The sequence below is a fragment of the Macaca thibetana genome, chromosome 8 (genome assembly GCF_024542745.1).
Source record: "Macaca thibetana thibetana isolate TM-01 chromosome 8, ASM2454274v1, whole genome shotgun sequence".
Lineage (NCBI taxonomy): Eukaryota > Metazoa > Chordata > Mammalia > Primates > Cercopithecidae > Macaca > Macaca thibetana.
Window position 1 is genome coordinate 70,011,449 of NC_065585.1, and position 20,066 is coordinate 70,031,514.

Here is a 20,066-nt window from a genome sequence, read left to right on the forward strand (position 1 = left end):
CAATTATTAGGCTATCAATGAAGGAAACATGCCAGGACTTCACTTGTCCTTCATCAAAGGAGAAAGTTGGGGTCACACATATTCAACTGAGGATGTGTGCCACCTCTCTATTTTGCTAAGACAGGATCAGGTGGGACCAATCACTCCTGCAAAAGGTAAGCACGGCCCAGGAGAGAGTCAGTGCTCTGTGGGACCACAGTGCCAAGGTTGCTGTCTCAGAAGGACCTAGGGCAGAGTCAAATGACAGCAGGAATAGGTGTTGCTCATAAGAGCACAGTAATGCTGTATCTGGGAAAGCCAGTGTCTGCCTCGTCAGGGGGCATTGCCTCTCATGAAAGCGTAGGCTAATTAGTGATCACCAGTGGGTAAGACTGAATGCGGTCATCACCCCCCGCCCCATTTCTTCACCTTCAGAGATGTCCAAGAATAGAAGGATGAGATTTTGCTAGCATCAGTCAGGCCTCTGCGGGGCTAGAAATTGCAGCACACACACCTCACACACCTGCACATGCATGCATGCACATACACACGCACTGATTAGTGAATGGAACCCCACATCCTCTGGAGATGACAGAACTTCGCAAAATTGTGAGTGGAAAACCAGAGGCTTCAAATAGGAGGACGTGAAGTGAGCAAGGACAACTAGCAAGAGAAAGAGAAGCTGAGAGAGAGCTGCAGGGTTGGGGGGAGATGCTCTTTGAAAAGGCTTCAGTTTGTGAGGCTCTCTCAATGGTAAGGAAAAATTTAAATGAAGTCTTAGATTCTGGTCTTTCTCAGCTGGCCTGTGAGATCAACCATCTCATTAGAGATGAAGGAGTTACCCCTCTACAAGAAAGAGCCACCCTGGGAGTCTCCAGCCTTGGGCAGATTGGTGGCCTGAGATGGTGCCTCTCCCTTAGAAAGGCTTAGACGCCCTCTCTAGGAAGGAACAAAAAAATATTCATGGTCAACTGCTGCAGTTTTCCTGAGTCAGGACTTCTTGATGTTCTTTTCTTCTCCCTCCATGGAAATATCTTTTATAATGATACCTCAAAATATTTTGGGGGATTTAGTGGCAAAAGAAGGAAAGAAGGAGGGAAGAAAATAAGAAAGGGAAGGAAGAAAGAAAAATAGAAAAGTTGGTGTTCAGTGATGCATTAAAGATACAATCATTGTTGCTTTAGAAAAGTGAATTATCTCTCATCAAAACTGGTAGATGGTCCATCCAACAGGCCAGTTCATCTAGTGTCTAATCTACTTTAAAATTATGAAAATAAAGAAAACAATTAGATATACTTCAAAAACAACACAATTAATTATACTCTTTTATTGAAAGAAAAGTAATACGATGGAGTTTAAAAAGCTACATTTGTTATGGTTCATAAGGACAGAGGTTTACAGAGGTTTTATATATGTACACACTCACAACACTATATCACAACATCAGAAGCACCGTTTTTGCCACAGCATTAGGTAATGAATACAACTCCAAATTAATCTGTTTAAAAAAATATCTAAAATGATACAGTATATTTGAGGATTATATAAATATATGAGACATATTTAGATATTTTTTAAAAATAGTGTTTATATATATGCATCACAATCATCTCTAATTCTCAAAATATTATGGTACCAAAATTCTGTTTGTCAAATAAAACATCAGATGCTGCAGTATGTATCCAAGCACCAGTTTAGCACAGTATTTAATTCTCCTCCAAACTAAAAGACTGCTAACACGTACAAACTGAACTGAGTATTTCAAACAACCAGTGGAATCATTTAGGCCCTCAAATTTTTTTTTTTTTTCATTAGCTGATTGTTCTTAGAGAAAAAAGAGGGAGCTAAACCATTTAGATTAATGTTGCTCTGTGTAGTAGAATCAATCCTAGGGCTCAGAGAATATTCCTAGGCACTGGAGAAGGTGCGGGGAACAAGTAAGTCCATTTTATGTATGCTACAAGTTGGAGTTTTGCATGGGATTTAGTTCATAGAAAAGGTTCTACTGCTTTAAAATAAGTTTGGAAATATCAATTTGGAAAGTGCTTCAAGGTAAATCTTACTTGATCATGCTAACATAATTTCAGAAATCTGTCAAAACAGATTACAAAAGAGATTACACCCAGATCACAAAAGAGATACACCCAATTATATACCTAAACTGAAGGTTTACAGGAGAGTATTATCTATATTAGTTACAGATGATATAATCCTAAACTTTTGCATACATTTTTCAATCTAGAAGGACTTTGAATGGAATAATACATTAGTTCAATAATATGACCAAATAACATTGTCAAATTATAGGCCAATAATTAAAAGTGGGGAAATAATCCTTTTATATATGAAATTGATTATTTTTCTATATGTTTTTTATCTTATGAACTGTGCTAAATAAAAACAAATGATCACTTCTGAAAGTGAGACAGTTATAATTCTGTTAATTAAATGTAATTCTAATTGTATTTATAAAGCTAACTAAATTTAAAAATATATTTTAGCAATACCTAATTCAAAAAAAAAAAAAAGGAGCATTTTAATAAGTGCCTCAGACCTGGAAAATCATGGAAAACATTATTAATTAGGAAAGTGGGTGCCAGAATATATTAACTCGCCTTTCCTCTTAGATACATGTTAATATTATCAAACATTTTTAGGTGCTGTCAGATTTAGGAAATATATGAGAATTCTAATATCGCGCAACAAATTTTTATGGAACAGAAATGGCTTTTGCTATAAGTCAAGCAGCCATTAAGAATTTGTCCTCATAACCACCAGAGGGCGCCAGTGCCTGCAACATTATTAGTTGTAGACAATCTAACCAGTTTAGGTGATATGTGACTTTGGACATTGCCAAGCTATAAAAAAATTTAAAAAAGAAAATCAATAACTCCCAAAGAAATATATTTACATTCTGTAACACCTAAATAATTTTCGACTGTTGAATTAAAACAAGAGTTAATTTGCCTATTTTTGGTAAAGATTAATTTAACACAGGATTTTATTAATATTTCTGAATCAGGAATTGAATGGATAACACTTTTAACAATGCATAAAAGGAGCATTACTAAAGCCATCAACACTAACAATTCATTTAGCACCATATATTTAGCACCAGAACAGATACTGACAGTTCACACTGAATAAAAAAACTTTAATTGCTAAGAAACTTCAAAACTGATAGCAAGGATATGTGGTAATTGTAATGTGTTTTCAGCACCATTAATCAATGAAGTGTTAAACCTTCTAAGTTTTTTACTGATCTCCCATAAGTCAAATTTAAACAATAACATCATTTTAAAAATTATTTTGCTTGTGTCCCAATAATTGGACGTGATTATATGTTTTACCAACACAAATAATGACAAATTTTTATGAAACATAAAAGCAAAGATAATGTTAGACATTAAGACAAATGTAACTTTATTCTCCCTAATCACTTTGGTAGGTAAGGGCTTCCATCTATGTCAAGATTGGCATCCTTTGATACTGCAGAGCCTGGGTATATGGCTACACAGGAAGAACCTACACCAAAGTCTAAGCATTATTTTTCCTTCATAGTCCCATTCAAATTATGTGTTTAGCTTGTGCATATATTTCACAAGCACGGCATCAACACAGAACAAATAAACTGGCTTAAATATGTATTCGATTTCATTACGTAGATAAGTTGGTTTCACACAAGTGCATATTATGAGAAAAATATCTATTGTTTCAATTCAAATATTCTGTGTAAACTGAACTTGCCCTAGTGTTTGGTCAACTCTGTGCTAAAGCTGCATGGAACTTTCAAATGAATGTTTCCATGAACTTTTCAAATGAATGTTATGGCGCTGCCAAATGAAATTTGTAGGGCAACTCTGTTGGGTGATGGGCCACAGAAGGGATGATGCTTAGACAACTGAACAGAAGCAAAAACAGTAAGAACAATAATGACTTCATCCACATTTTTTGAGCAAACTTATCTATCATAACCAGAAACATTAAGACTGTGCCTACACAACTCACAGATAATTCTATAATAAAATCCATCAGTTTAATTCTAAAATTATAATTAAGCCTCTTGATGATATGGAAGCCCCAAAACCTGTATTGTGGGAATATTAAAATTTTTCTACTGGTCATATAAAAAAATCAACACCATAGAGAGGATTGATGCTATGAAATACGTATGCCAATTACTTTTTTTTTTTTTTTTTAGTGATACCTTTCCACATGAAAACCTTAATACTGACAATTTAAAGCTGCTCTTATGAAATAGCTTATACCCAGACCCTTTCTGCCTTTGGCAATTACAGTGAGAAATAGTTATCTTAGCACCATTGTTGCATGCTGTGAAAAATATGGCAGGCTGTGTTGATACTAGCAAACTTTCATTTGCTTTAGCCTGGAAAATAAAATATTTTACATGGCCACTTTATATTATTAACTTTAAAAAAAAGAGTTAGAATAACAAATATACCCGTTATATTTTCAGCTGAGTTGTTAAATTATAAATAAACTTGTAGTTCTTGTCATGGTTTAGAAAGGATTGTTGCCTAAGTGTGTAGACCCTAGTCTTAATCTGATATATTTGATGATTTATCTGGATTTTTGATACAATCAAAACTTTGTATTTAAGACATTTTTGTCTTAAGCATGGAAAGATGGGATTTCTGTAAATTGTTGTCATTCTTGGCTTTTTAGTTAATTCTAAAAATCCATTCATATAAGCATTTATTAAACATTTATTATGTTACACCATTTAAGAAGCTGGGATAAATACAAGATTAAACAGAGTTCCTGCCAAAGAGGGGCTCGTGAAAAATTTAATTTAATCTCAAATAAACGTTTCATAATATTAATGAAAATTTTAATTTTCATGAATTTTTATTAATCTGGTAATTTTACCTTCATAAGAACTCCTGTGAAATATGTAGTAAATATTATTCTTCCTTATAACTGAAAAGTGAACTCACAGAAGCAATTCAGCAACAAAACTGGAACTTAGTGTAGCCATCTTCTGTTTAATAGTACTTATTGCTGTTTCTGTAGAATGAATATAGAAAAATCGAAGAAGGAAAAACTTTCTAGATAAAATCAAGCAAATATCCAATGAATGAGCTTCCCCTACAATTGTCTAGATATATTAGAAAAAAGTTGGATTAAGACCTAAATAATGTAATTACTTCTATTCTCCATTTTAATCTCAAAATTATTTATCTTTAGTAGCATCTGCATATGTGCCCACAGAGGCAGAGTGGTATGATATCAAAGCATTTGGTCACCATATCCAATTTATAAGAATAATTGGGCCAGTCATTCGTTAAGAAGTAGACTCAATCTCCAGATGGTGTATTTCTTCACCATTGAATGGATTTAATGATCTGTCATCTTTCAAAGTATCCAACCTAAGAAACTGCAAATGTGTATGGAATTTTAAACAAGTAGCTTCCTTCTGTTATTTGCACTCTGGAACTAACCATATTTAATTGTTCTGTAATTCTATGGAAGCATTACACAACCTGAATAAAACACACACACACGTACTTGAAGTGCAATATGTTAAATGTCTGGACCAATATGTTGCATTCTCCTCTCTGAAAGAGATTTCATGATAGGAAAATGTTGCATTTCCAAATTACATGAGGAAAATTTTCATAGTGACTTTGAATGGATTTCCATGATCAGACTCAACGAAGAACTGAAAATGTTTCTTCTACAGAAACACAAAAATAAAGTTGGTAACTAGCCCTTAGAAAAGCATCTGAAAAAGGCTACTTTAACAAAATCATGACTGCGTGTGGTGTGCACGAAGGATCTTTCGTACAATACTCAAAGACCCAAGAAGATACATAGATTGAGTCAATGACAGGCTAAACAACAAAGAGATAGAGGTGGCCTCAGCACCTCCACATCTCTTTCTGAAATCCTTCGCCTCCTGCTGACAGGCCTCAAGATGTACTAGACCCTAAGCATAGCCCATTCTGAAGCTCTCCATCTGGTAGTTAGGTGCAATTACACTTTTCATACCTGTTCCCTGAATTTTATTTCTCTTGAACTTCATTAGTTTTCTGACGGTCTTACTTTCTCTTTTCCAAAGTCACAGCTCTACGATCTGCTCCAGAAATCTTGGCACTTGTTAATTCTTCCCTTCCCCTTCTCATTCCAAGCACCGTAACTAAATTTCCATGAGAAGCAGAAGCCTTATGTATATATTGCACTGCATGGCTTATTACTTGCTCCACGTACAGGTAAATACTGCTGTGTCTGCTTCCTTCAAAAATAATTTTATAGCAAAATCACCAGTCAGCATTATTTCCGGAATATTTTGTGAGCTTCTTGAGGGCAGGAACCATGTCTAATTATCTCTGCATTATCAGAACATAACTAGCAGAGTGCCTTGCATGTAGTAAGCGTTCAACTCATGATGACTGATTCAATAAAATGAGACTAAGTGGAAGGCATGATCTGAGAATTTACATAAGATATACGTTGGCATTATCCTTTGGCAGACTCAAATAAGAAAAAATATCTCCAGAATGAAATTCATCGTTACTTGATTAAATTATTATTTCCAGATATCACTAAGTGCTATTTTACAAATTAACATTTTGTGGGTATTATAGAAATGGGTGCTAAAGAAGTCCCATCACCTCATGTATATCTGAAAATAGTTTTTTAAAAATTTCCCTCAAGTTGACTACTGAATCATATTACTATCTACGTGTAACGTCACATATTATATGTTTGTGTGCATATATAAATCCATACACATATATATGTATATGTATACATACACACACTTGTCAAATATATACTTATTCCTTAGGAACATAATGATATAATTCCTTTGGAATGTAAATTTTAGGATTGGATGCATCAACTATGTCATCATTACATATACAATATCTTAATTTAGGCTTAGAGGTCAGAAAATAGAAATTGATGTTTCAAATATCTCAAAGGATTAAACAAACATGCTAGACAAATACTAATTTATACAAAGGAATACTAAAAGGAAAACAAGATTAGCACAAAATATGTATAATATGTGCAAAATTCAATATATATATATATACACACACATGCCCATGTTCCCAGAAATCATTATATTTCCTGGAGGAAAAGGTAAGCTTATTTAAACCAGTACAGGTAGTTTGACGTAACTCCTGGAAAACACAGATTGTCAGTACAAGATCCCCCATAACTGGGAGGACAAGATGAACATGGTACCCCTACTTTATATGGTGCTTCTCCAATCCAGTTGCCTCTAGAAGGGGGGGGAAAGAAAAAAGATAGCCTTAATGCAACCCATCCATTTTTTACAAGTAGATTGTCCTTAAGCCATATGTTCATATGTATTAACATGTGATGATCTGTTTGAGAAGTTGCTTTAGAAAGTCACTGAAAGTTATAATCATTTCTTATTTCAATAGTAACTTATTCTGTATATCTTGCTTTTAAAATGTAATCTGAGTATTGTTGATGCTATGTTAATTTACAGATAAGAAGTTTCTCCCTGCAACACCTGATGACACAGAGTCCTGGGACACCAGGCTCATTCCACTCAAATCGCTCTCCTTCTACAGCAGATTTCTGGAGCACATACTCAGGCCATATTCCCTTAAACTTACTCCTTTTAAACTCATACTAATGCTCATCTAAGGATGATTTAAAAAAGAAGCTAATATTTTCTAGGAGACTTAAAAGTAATGGAATGAGTAACAAGTTATCATATACACAAAATATATATTATCATCAATAAAAGGAGATTTGCTTCTAAAGCTGTAAAGTATTTTAGATTCCCAATCTTCATAAAATGAGACATGAAAAACCTCATATATGGTATAATGGTATAAACCAATATACCATTATTCTCATATTAAGAAAATAATGTCTCTCAGGAACAATTAAAGATGATTTCAAAAGTTTTATTTCATATGCAAATTCATAGCTACTAATTGTTTTAAATTTGTGCTATTAGATTTTTGATAATACTGAGCCTATCTAGTTGAATTACTTTGTGTTATCAATATTTTTCCTTCACTGTGTTGATAACCATTATCATAACAATAAACCAAAATCTCCACTTTACAGTGTTAAACAGCCATAATGTCATACTGTTATTTTGCTCTTTTAATTATAAAGGAAAAGTTAATAAATGTGTTTTCAGTAGCGTGGTGATAAGTAACTAGAATACTAAGAAATAGCAATATAGACAGCAATGTGAAGACAATTGAATGGTCGGGAGAAAATTTGTTTATCGGTGGTAAAAAGTCAGGGTTGAAGATAAGACAACAATAGGTAAGAGGCTAAAACGTAAAACAAGTGGTCCTCATCTTCCTGAAGACCCAACTAAGACCCAGCAGTGACTCATAAAGTCTGTAAGACATGAAAATATCTTGATCAACCAGTCATTAAAAATTCAGACTTTTATCTATAAAAAATCTATACAGGAAAATCTATCTTTAAAATGAAAAACTTTTATTCATATTACAAAACGAGATGGGATTTTAAGACTGCCCACCTCTATTAAATTTATTCTACACTATGCTCTAAGGATAAGCTTCCTCATGCATACTTTTGATGCCATCACAGGCTTGCTCAAAAAGGTTCCAGAGGAACGCATTATCTTATGAGTGTAGCTCGCTCTCTTATTCTAATCCTGTACCATTCATAATCTTATTTCCCTCTATGTTTTTTGTTTGTTTGTTTGTTTTGTTTTGTTTTGTTTTTTGAGACAGAGTTTTGCTCTTGTTGCCCAGGTTGGAGTGCAATGGTGCAATCTCAGTTCACTGCAACCTCCACCACCCAGGGTCAAGCAATTCTCCTGCCTCAGCCTCCTGAGTAACTGGGATTACAGATACACACCACCACACCAAGCTAATTTTGTATTTTTAGTAGAGAAAGGGTTTCACCATGTTGGTCAGACTGGTCTCGAACTCCTGACCTCGGGTGATCACCCGCCTTGGCCTCCCAAAGTGCTGGGATTATAAGAGTGAGCCATTGCACCCGGCCCTCCCTCTATGCATTTACCAAAGGCTATAAAAGCATATGGGCCAAGCCAATGCTATCTTAATTTCATCTTTTTTGTCGATTTGTTTTTCACACATTTTTGAAGCACATATTTTTAGAAACAGAAACTTGGAAATAAAATTGTATTATAAGTAAAATTATTACATATTTTATACTATAAACTTTTACGTAAATGTCCGATTTTATTGAATAGAGGATAATTATATTCAAAACAGTGAATCAGCCAATTTATACATTTATACTATTCATTCTTTCATTTTATGCTATTCTAACTAAATTCTTTCTCTTTCTCTCTCTTTCACTTATCTCTTTGCCTCCTTCAATTCCTTCTTCTCTCTCTCTCTCTCTTTCTCTCTCTCCCTCTCTCTTTTTCCCACTGAATAACAGTTAGACTTGACATAATTTCATATTAGGTTTGGAAGAATTATTCAGCTACCAATCAGGACTTGAAAACCTTCTTCATTACTTAGTTTTCAGAAAAATTGTTCTTTATTACAACTGAAATGTAGCATGTTAATGTAATATCTTAATCTCTTGGACCTATAAAGCAATAATATATCTCACCGATAACATTAGAAAATTATAACTATGGGCCAAAAATGAATAGTTACATAAATGAAACAAAAATCTCTTAGACTATTTGGGTACCAACTGGCCTATTTATGTCAGGGAGAAAGGGTAAAGGTTTCATAGGAAAATACAACGTGTAAAACTAAAACTTTCATATAAATGTACAATTTTAATGCTTTTTTAAATAATGTAGACACAGTCTACTTTCTGAATCTTCCTATTCTAATAATTATGAAGAGGGGAACATAGGGAGAATCACTATTTTTCTGACTTTGTAAAAACACTGCCACTGGCATACTACCATATAAATGAGTAATGCAGTTATTTGTGAAACATTTTCTCATTCCCTCCCCATGTTGGAATAGCTGGAGAAAATCTTTGTTTGAGACTTACTTTGGAAGACACTAGCAATGTCATAAATCCTTTGCACATTTTGGTATTTATTCCAAATGGGAACAGAATTGTGTATAAATATTGGAACATTTTATCATCTGAAGAGTTATTGTAATCAAGAGGCATTTTACCAAATGCTGATAAATGTTTATCCTCATAAAGAATGTTCACGAATATGGCTATATCTTATAATGTTTGATAAATTTCCATAATCCATTTTATGTATGCCCTAGGATTAAATTATGAATTTTTTAAATATAAAAAATAAGAGAAGGAAGAAGGAATTGACTTCCAATGCTTTGCTAAAAAGGTAAGCCAACATTTTTGTACTGATAGATGAGAATATCACGGAAGATTCTTCATTTATTTTATATAGTTATTAAAAGCTTGTGTGGTACAGTGTTTATTTTACAATTGCCATAATTAAAACCTATGGTAAGGAGAATTTAGCGAGCCCCAGCATTTCAAATTGCTTTGCCTACAATTTTAGACTAGAATCCCCGTCTTTGTGAAAAGTAATCTTTCAGCTAATCCTTTTTTCAGAAATATTGGAAGGATAGTGGATTTGAAGATTAGAGGCCATTATAGCTAAGTCCTACTCACTTACCTGTCACAGATACCTATCAGCCTAGGGATATTTGCCATCTTTAAAGGATCCAGGAAACAGAATCCAAACTGGTACTTACTTTGGGGCATAGTTGCATACCAAGTAAACTGCACGTCGCCAGACAGATCCCCAAACATTCATGTTTTGGCAAGTATGAATTGCACATCCTATCCGATTGGAAGTGGCCCAAACCATCTGTGAAAATAAACCAATATACTATTACAGACGTCAGAGCTAAGACAATGCATGTCCACCAAAATAGTATTAGCATATTTTAAAAGTATGAATCAAAAATGAACAAGGTCATTGAAATAACCTGCGTATAATGTGTGCACATGGGACCAAAACATCTCATAGGACATCTGGGGTTGCAATCCTGGGGATATGGAAAAGCATAATCTTTCACTTCATCATACCATGGCTTGACCAACTGGAGAATAGAGCGATATCTGCATATCAAGAAAATAAAGAAATCAGAGTGCAGCAGTGGTAATATATAAGGGACTCATGTTACACTGTAAATTGATTATTCTTTTTACAGATTATTCATGAAGATCCAAGAGCACGTCCACCCCTCACAATCACCATCACCACCTAGTCAGGTCCTCTATTCCTCCAAGTGGGGCCAAGCATGGAAATGGCCAGGGCTGGAGTAAGTGATTCTGTATTTGTCTAAACATGTGTCTGGTCATTCCACAAAGGAAATGCAAATAATTTCAGGAATCATCAATGTCTTGTTTAATCCATGTCGAAAACTTCCTCCATCAGAAATTTATAAGCAATTCAGAATTAGATGTATAAAAGTAGTCACAATAGTAGAACCCAGTGCATTTTTTTCACTTCAGTTTGAATTCCCTTAGTTTTAATAATAGCACAGTTGATTTTCCTTCCTTATTTGGGGGAGATGGGTCTTTGAAATGTTGGATAATGACATTGCACAGTGGCAGAAAAATTATCCTAGCAAATTGGAATAGCTTTTCCCATAGCTGACTATACCTGCATGTATAGGTGCGTGTATAAATATATGTAAATGCATACATTTTTATTGTATACATTTAGGTATATGCAGGTATATGCAACTATGGGAAAGTTTCATGCATGTACATATGCACACACATGCACACACACAACCTCTGCACAGTCATGGAGCTTTTTCCTCAGATGGAGGGGGCAAGATACAGCACAGGCTTAACCCTTTCTAAGATTCTGTGAGCTCAAAGAAAAGTCCAGGCTAAGGGAAGGTGTTCCAGGGGTGAAAAGGGGAACTGGCCCTTTAACCCAATTAAATAATTCTGGAAGACATCTAAAATATTCGTAGACCAAGCATTAGTACCTGACACATAGTGAGCATTCAATAGGTATTTGTTGATATTATTTGAAACTGATGTAATTCCCTCCTAGAGTCCATAATTAATAAAGCCATATGGATAAACTGCATCAGTGAAACTACTTCCTACCTTCCAGTGCGTACAGATAGATTTTGGCCCAAAAATCTCAGTAAGTAAGAAGGTCCATGGTCCCAAATGCAAGTAGCGGCCCAAGCCTCTGCCGATTTCGCAAGATTTTCATCCCAAACCTGTAGAGGTAAAAAGTCTTCAGCATTACGGGATTTGCTAATAATAAACAAAAAGTAAGACGAAATAAATGTTGTTACTATTTCCTAGAGTGTTTTTTCTTTTCTTTTCTTTTCTTTTCTTTTTTTTCCTGGGCTGGAGTGGAGTGCAATGGTGCAAACTTGGCTCACTGAAACCTCCGCCTTCCGGGCTCAAGCAATTCTCCTGTCTCAGTCTCCTGAATAGCTAGGATTACAGGCGCACACCACCACGCCCAGCTAATTTTTGTGTTTTTCACCATGTGTGTTTCACCATGTTGGCCAGGCCAGTCTTGAACTCCTAGCCTCAAGTGATCCACCCACCTCCGCCTCCCAAATTGCTGGGATTACAGGTGCGCGCTACCACACCTGGCTAATTTTTGTGATTTTTTAGTAGAGACAGGGCTTCACCAAGTTGGTCAGGCTGGTCTGGAACTCCTGACCTCAAGTGATCAGCCTGCCTCAGCCTCCCAAAGTGTGGGGATTACAGGCATGAGCCACCGCTCCAGGCCTCCTAGAGTTCTTTTAATTCTGATTCCTGAGACTGCTATAACTAAAAGAAAGCAAATTCAGGCCACTGTTATTCAAAGTTCTGTAATGCAATATGGTTATACTACAAAAAATTACTGCCTTTTCAGTGTCATCTAGATCCAACATTCATACATCAGCTTTAGTAAAGAAAAGGTTAACAAAAATACCATAACTAGTTGTAACTTGGGGACAGCTCATCTTGACTACTGAAGTTTGAATCCAACAAAGTCCATTGGTTTTCCTAGAGATAATTTTCACAGCCATCGGGAGCCATTATATTAATATATTTTAAGAAACAAAGATGATCCAATTTATTCAAACTGATTTTACCAAAATTAACAATGTCTAATTTTATATTGCAACATTTAAGGTCATACTCTATTATGATATAATAAATCCCATAGAGTCTACATACATAATATAATTTGAATCATTAGTGGTAATAACAATAATACTATGAGAATTTACATTTTTGTTGGCGTAAACTAGAAACAAACTAATACAAGTAACACTGCTACATAGTGTTATAAAAACATAGTACTTCATGGCTCAATTAAATAAATTAAGAAAAATAGCAACTGTTGCTTTCCTTTATAGAGAAAGCTAAGTTAATAAGGATGTTAGTGATGTATGGTAAATTTTCTTTAATTGAAAACTATTGTATGACAAAATTTGAATGAGCCATGGATTTAACATACATTCATATTAGTTACCATATGGATTGGCATACTCATTTCCATAGCCACAAGACGAAACCAAGTCGAGCATTTGTGGACCTGTCAGTAATAAATCAGCTCTGAAATGGTAATCTATTTTCCAGCAAGTCATAAGGTGCAAAAATACAGAATAGAGAATATTTATAATTCTTATACATATTATAGAAAAAGAAGTTTAAAAATTTTCTCTTTTAACATAATTTAGTGATGTATTTACCTGTTGAGAATAATTATTTTAAAATTGGTTTCATAGTTCAATGTCATGGCATTATTTCCTAAACTATTTATAATATTTATATATTATTCTACCTGGAAAAATAGTGTTCACATTGTGACTAGACAGTGGTTAGCAGTATATTTTAGAAATTGAGACCTTGTGTGAAGAAGGAAGCAACAGTTTTATAATCACTTATATTTACATGGAGCTTATATGAGGAGGTATGTAAATGTCCTATTGATCTTTTTGTCCTACTTTTCTTCCATCAGATTGTGTTCAGCTAAGCAAGGATTAGTAGCTATGCATTCACTGTAAATTACAAGCTTTCAAGCAAACTCATGGGAATGCTTGACCATATCACTGAAAAGGCTTCATTTCCCTTGAGGATAATGAATTGCATAGATTTATTTAATATAACAACATATTTAATTGAAAGAAACTAATTTAGCGATTTTAAACAAAATAAGAAAAAAAAAAGATGAACTCTTCAAGAGACCCTGTTACCTCAGGAGGCCTACTTTCAAAAGACATTTGTTAGTTACTCAGAAATAGTTTTAAATTAGGAAAAACAAAGTCATCTTACACATATTGACCTAGGATGGCATAAAATAAACTCACTCACAGAGTTCATGCAAAAATTATAGCACTCTGGGGCTGAAATGAACTTTAAAAAACATTTCATTTGGTTGAAAATTGATTTATCAAATATTTTTTCTTCTGACCAAATATTAACAAAATATGGATTCATAAAATATTGATTGCAGTTCACCACAATACAAAACACTACAATTAATTTATAAAGGCATTTCAGACGTAGTAGCTTCAACAAATTATGTCCCCTACATGGTCACTAACAAATTGTAGTTACTTGGGAAAAAGTACATGTATCCATTCTGTACATATTGGACTAGAGCGCACACTCAGATCTATAACTGCTAAAATCACTTCCTTATAATCCTATGTTGAAATATTGGCACACCACGCACACATAGTGCTGACCTGGATCAGTGACTAATCAAGGATCCTGTGCTCTAACCCTAATTCCACTGCTAAGGTCATCTGCGACTGAGGCCATGTCAATTATGATCTCCCAGTTAACTCATCTGTAAAATGAGATTGAATGAGGTCATCCTCAGGGTCCCTTTCATCTTTAACTTTTTGTGATTTCGATACACTTGAGTAGCCCTAGCGTCAGAGCCAGGAAGATCTATATTCTAATGGCCTGGGACTTCCTCAGTTCTAGTATTTTCCATATCATGGAGAAAGCAAATCTAGATTACTTTCAAAATAATTAAAAATATTCAAGACATTTCTTTTTCGTTATCTCACTCTCTATATGTATATTGAAACATCACATTGTGTACCTTAAATATGTACAATAAAAAATAAGTAATAAAAAATTAAGGCATTTAACAATTTTAAAAGTAATTTACCATATGTAATCCTATATTTATACTCATTCATATATTTAAAAGCTAAATATTGAGTATGTCAAAAAGATAAACTAAAAAGTTCATGCCTGAAAAATATCTTACAAGACCATCCTTTGTTAACTGTTATAGGGAATTTTGATATGAAGAAAATGTGTTCACTGACGTCCATGCTTTTAGATATTTCTATGTACGAATATTATATATTAGAGAAGGTAGTTACAGGGAAGGAGGGATAATTGCTTTCTCTCACTGTGTTTGCTTTTAGGAAACTGAGAGGGTTTCTATCTGTCTCCATGTCCCTAAAGGAAGATTCTGGAAAGTCTGGCAGGCACTGTCAGACTCCCACATGGAGACAGGACTGACCTACCCTCTGATGCTCACTGCGGGGGAAGTCAGAGGGCCCCATGCTCTTTCTTGCCTCTCTGTCTCCAGGCAGAACTCACATCTACTCGAGAGAGAGGGAAGGTCTGGCTTAAGTAGTGAGCTCTAAAATTTGGGAATTACATCGTATCCTCTGTTAAAACTGAGACCTACATTTACTTTCTCTGTCTTTCTCCACTGGTTACAACTCCCAGGGAAAGATCAGTAAGTGATTTATCCCCTTAGTCTCCAGTTATTTAAATTTATTAATATGAGTTTTATTATTAATATTAATTATTAATATTAATAACTAAGTTTGAAACTGACAAGCAATGATAACTTTATTTAATAACTATCAGAACCACATGAAGAGAAGTTGATTAATGGGTACAAATATAGAGTTTGATAGAAAAAATAAGACCCAGTGCTTGATAGATAACTAGACTTTAGTTTACAATAATCTAGTGTATATTTCAAAGTAAATAGAAGAGAGTTATTCAAATGTTTCTAGCATAAAGAAAAGACACAAATTTAAAGTGATGGTTATCCCAATTACACTGATTTGATCTTTACACATTATATGAATGTATTAAATTATCATATGTACCTAAAGTATTTCTATTATGTATCAATAAAAAATTTAAAAAATTAAGAAACAAAAAATATAGAAATTTTCAACAAAAAAGTGGGGTCTGTAAGAACCTATGATTAATTCTTTCCTATCTGGAAGCTTCAAGTTGTAATGAATGTTGCCATTGTAATTATGGGAAACATTTAACAACTTATGAAAGTTCAGAAAATGAAGATGTAAATTATTTAAACATTTCACTTAATTTATTAATTTCCAGATGCTTAATAGGCAACCTATCTGACAAATTTCTCTGAGTGTCTGTAGCATTTATTTAAAATGATTTTAATATACTCTACAGATGTATCAGTGGAAGAAAGAAGGGCACAGGTGTGTACTTATTTCTATGAAATGCCTAGTAAATATACAACATATTGTTATCTATTCTTGAAAAAACTAAACACCTAATATATACGGAGCTCTTATTAAACCAGATTCAACATTCTGATATCTCAGTTCTTATCCCTCTCAATAGATAAGGTATTTTCACAGATAATTTGCTTGTAAACACTTAAAATATTTCAATTTAAAAATGAGGCAAAATTAAGAATATTATGCGTAAATATGCAAAAATATTTACAAGACCCATTAGAAGTTATATATTATGATTAAATTAGATAAATCAGATAAATTTTAATTCATAAAATTAAAATGGTTCATAATGGTGTCAGAATATGCATATGCTTGTAGGATGCTTTATTGCTTCCAAGCAGTTTTCTTCCATTCTTTTTTAATTAAGAGACATTCAGTTGGTCAGCTCATACATTGGTTGATTTAGCTTTGGACTAAAATATTCACCATAAGCTATTGTGCTTATAAATAAAATTAGAGAGTTTGAGGTAGACACAGTACCTTGTCTGAGAAGCACAAGAAGTTGAAACCACATAGTCAAACTAAGACATGACACATATCCAGAATTCACACTGAAGTCATTTAAATATCTAAAAGAGTAGTGATGCCAAGAGATAGAAGGAATATGAAAAGAATGCAGGATTCTCATCAAGTTCAGATATCTTTATAACTTGAGTTGAATACAAAATTGAGTTAAAAATGTTGCTGCATGGGCAAAGGTTGCTGACTTCCATTAGTAGACAGAAAAATTTGATAATACTGATCCAAACCAGATACGAGGCTGTCTTATCAATTGTTTTTCTAAGTTTTGGGATCCTCAACACAGTGGCAGCCAGGACCATGAAGCCCACTGACATCTGAAGATGTTGTCCTAAATCCCAGCCACTATCTCTGGCTAATAAGAAATGCAATAAGAAATGGAAGGCAACCGCCAAAATTACTTGGGACTCTATTCCTAAACCTGATTGAGATGACTTATTTTCCTTTTTAATTGGGTAAGATCCTCTAACTCCAAATATAAAAATTAAATGTAGAGATGTTTAAAATGATAAAATTTAAGGTAAAAATCCAAATAATGCCCATTTTCACTTATAAGTGGGAGCTAAACATTGAGTACACATAGACACAAAGATGCGAAAAATAGACACTGGGGACTACTTGAGAGGGGTGGGAGGAAGGTGGGAACAGTAGAAAAACTGTTGGGTCTTATGCTCACTACCTGTGTGATGGGATCAATTTACTCCAAACCTCAGCATCATGAAATATACCCAGGTAACAAACCTACCCATATACCCCCTAAAATATGAAAGTTGAAATTACGTTTTAAAAAACATTAAAAAGAATGGGTTTTTAGGGTTAGGACTCTGATCTTATTTGATATTACTAATATATGTAATGGTTACAAAAATGCCCTATTACAGTAACATGTTAGTCTTACATTTTCAATTTAAATATATATGGATATAAATACTTGAATTTATGATTTTACATTGAAAATGATAAGAAAATCTGTTAATTTTTTCTACAGTTTTGCAAAATTTAGGTGAATTGAATCACTACATTTCTTAGAATTATATAACTTATTTAACTATATGGAAAGTATTACTATCAATAAATATATTGAAATACTAAAAAAGAAAATCAAATCTATTAAACCCGTACATGCAGTTTAAGAAATTTAATTTGCAAGTGGTAACAAACATTAAATAAATGTGATTGTCAAAACTTACTATACTTGTGAAAAGAACAAAAATTTATAAAGTTAAAATGTTAAGGAAAAAACAAGAATATTAATTTTGAAAATTAAAGTGACCTTTGAGAAGTCTATTCTACACATGGAAACCATTTTCAAATACACAAAATGCTGAAAATAAAAATATCAGACGTTGAATTTTGGGGGACAGATATACAGTTATTTTCTAGATGCCGTATCAATGGCATTGGAGATAGTATGGCATGTCCTATAGACATTTATTTTTTCTTGGATGTTTATGTGTCATTTCACATATATAATATAAAAAGCAAAAACATCTTACATAGACAAGTTTTTATTTTTGAAATAATTTAGCTAGGGCTATTTGATCTTTTTCTTGGATTGGGAAAAGAGTGCTAACCTATAGAAGTGGGGAAAAAAAAGGCATTAAAAATTAAGTGATGCCAAAATTATTTTCCTTTAGGGCAGCCAAAGGCTTAAAAACACTTCATAGGCATGATTACGGTTCTGTTTTAAAATTAGTGGATTTATCCTCATGACATAGAAATGCTTGTGAAATGGCCAATAAGGGAAGCTGACAGCTGAATACACAAGAACTTGTGTTAAACCAGACAGGAGGGCAGTACTGAGCCTTGTTAGGCCAGGGAAGGGGAGGGTGGCGCAGAGGATGAGAAAGGGCTTTCATAGGAGAATTTGAGAGTGGTGATTAGATTAATTAGATGATGTTAAAATAGTTCTTTGTAAGAGTAGAAGAGGATTAAAGAAACTTGATTTAAAAAGCATTCCCTTCAACCTCAAAAATAACTACAAAATATGACACTATATTATGTATATCAAAATATATAAAGGTGAGATCCAGAGGATTTTTGTAATGTTTGAAGAAAGATAATGAATTATTTCCTTAAATAAGATGAGTATTATCTTTCATGTAAATTTCTTTATCTATAAAGAGATGATGCAAGTTGCACTATTTTTAGGGGCTCTGAACTGAATCATTGCCAGCAACATAAATATCTTAAAAGCACATAGATAATTGTAAAAATCCTCTTTTGAACCCTTTTCCTATTCCAACTGCTATGCCATTCTTCTCTTTTCTTTTACAACAAAATTCCTCGAGAGAGTTGTCTTCACTGGGAATTTCCAGTTTTGCTTTCCCCATTCTCTCTTGAGCCCACCCAAGGCAGATTTTCCACCCTATCCCCACTCCACCCAAGCAGCTGTCTTCAAGGTCATCAAAGGTCATCTCCTGGTCATCACCTTCCTTGGTCTATCAACAGCTTTTGGCATGCCTGACCACTTGCTCTTTCTGGACACACTTTCATCCCTTGGTTTCATGACTCTACACTTGTCTTTTTTCCTCTGGCTGCTTCTTCTCTATCCCTTTGCTGATTCCTCCTTATCTCCACAACCTCTGTGTGCTGGAAAGTTCCCAGGGCTCAGCCCAAGTCCCCATATCCACTTCTCTTTTTTTTTCCATCCTTGTTTCATTTATATTCACTGCCCAGGTAAACTCATCCAGTCTCATGGATTGAAGCACCAACTATATGCTGCTGGTATTATTCCAAATTATATTTCTAGACTCTCAGTTGAATTTCAGACTAATTTATTCAAGTACCTACTTTTCCAAAATTGAATTCCAAATATTCATAACCTTACCCCCATCCCTCCAAACCAATTATTCCTGCTGTCTTCCTGGTATCCGTGAATGACAATGCCCTTTCTCTAGTCCAGGAATCAGCTAACTATGGTGGACAGGTCACGTCACCTCTACTGCCTGTGACATATTGTCTATGATGTTTTCCTGCTACAGAGGCAGAGCTGGGTAGTTGCAACATAAACCATAAGACCTGCAAAGCTGAACATATTTACTATCAGGCCCTTTACAGAAGAAGTTTACTGGTTGCTGTTCTTTATTGCTCAGGCCAAAAATCTAGTCATCTACTCTATTTTTTTAGTCT

The 20,066-nt window shown here is 34.1% G+C and overlaps 1 protein-coding gene across 2 annotated transcripts in view; it reads right to left on the bottom strand.

Annotated features, from left to right (window-relative positions):
• Positions 1 to 1,291: 1,291 nt before the first annotated feature.
• Positions 1,292 to 20,066, bottom strand: part of PI15 (peptidase inhibitor 15) — a 29,539-nt gene continuing 10,764 nt past the window's right edge. For both annotated transcript variants that reach the window (XM_050802314.1, XM_050802313.1), the window contains exons 3-6: positions 12,025 to 12,143; positions 10,884 to 11,016; positions 10,647 to 10,762; positions 1,292 to 7,231 (exon numbers count right to left, since the gene is read on the bottom strand). In XM_050802314.1, the coding sequence (XP_050658271.1) occupies positions 7,096 to 7,231; positions 10,647 to 10,762; positions 10,884 to 11,016; positions 12,025 to 12,143 (504 nt within the window). In that variant the 3' untranslated portion in view covers positions 1,292 to 7,095. The remainder of the gene's footprint in view (positions 7,232 to 10,646; positions 10,763 to 10,883; positions 11,017 to 12,024; positions 12,144 to 20,066) is intronic.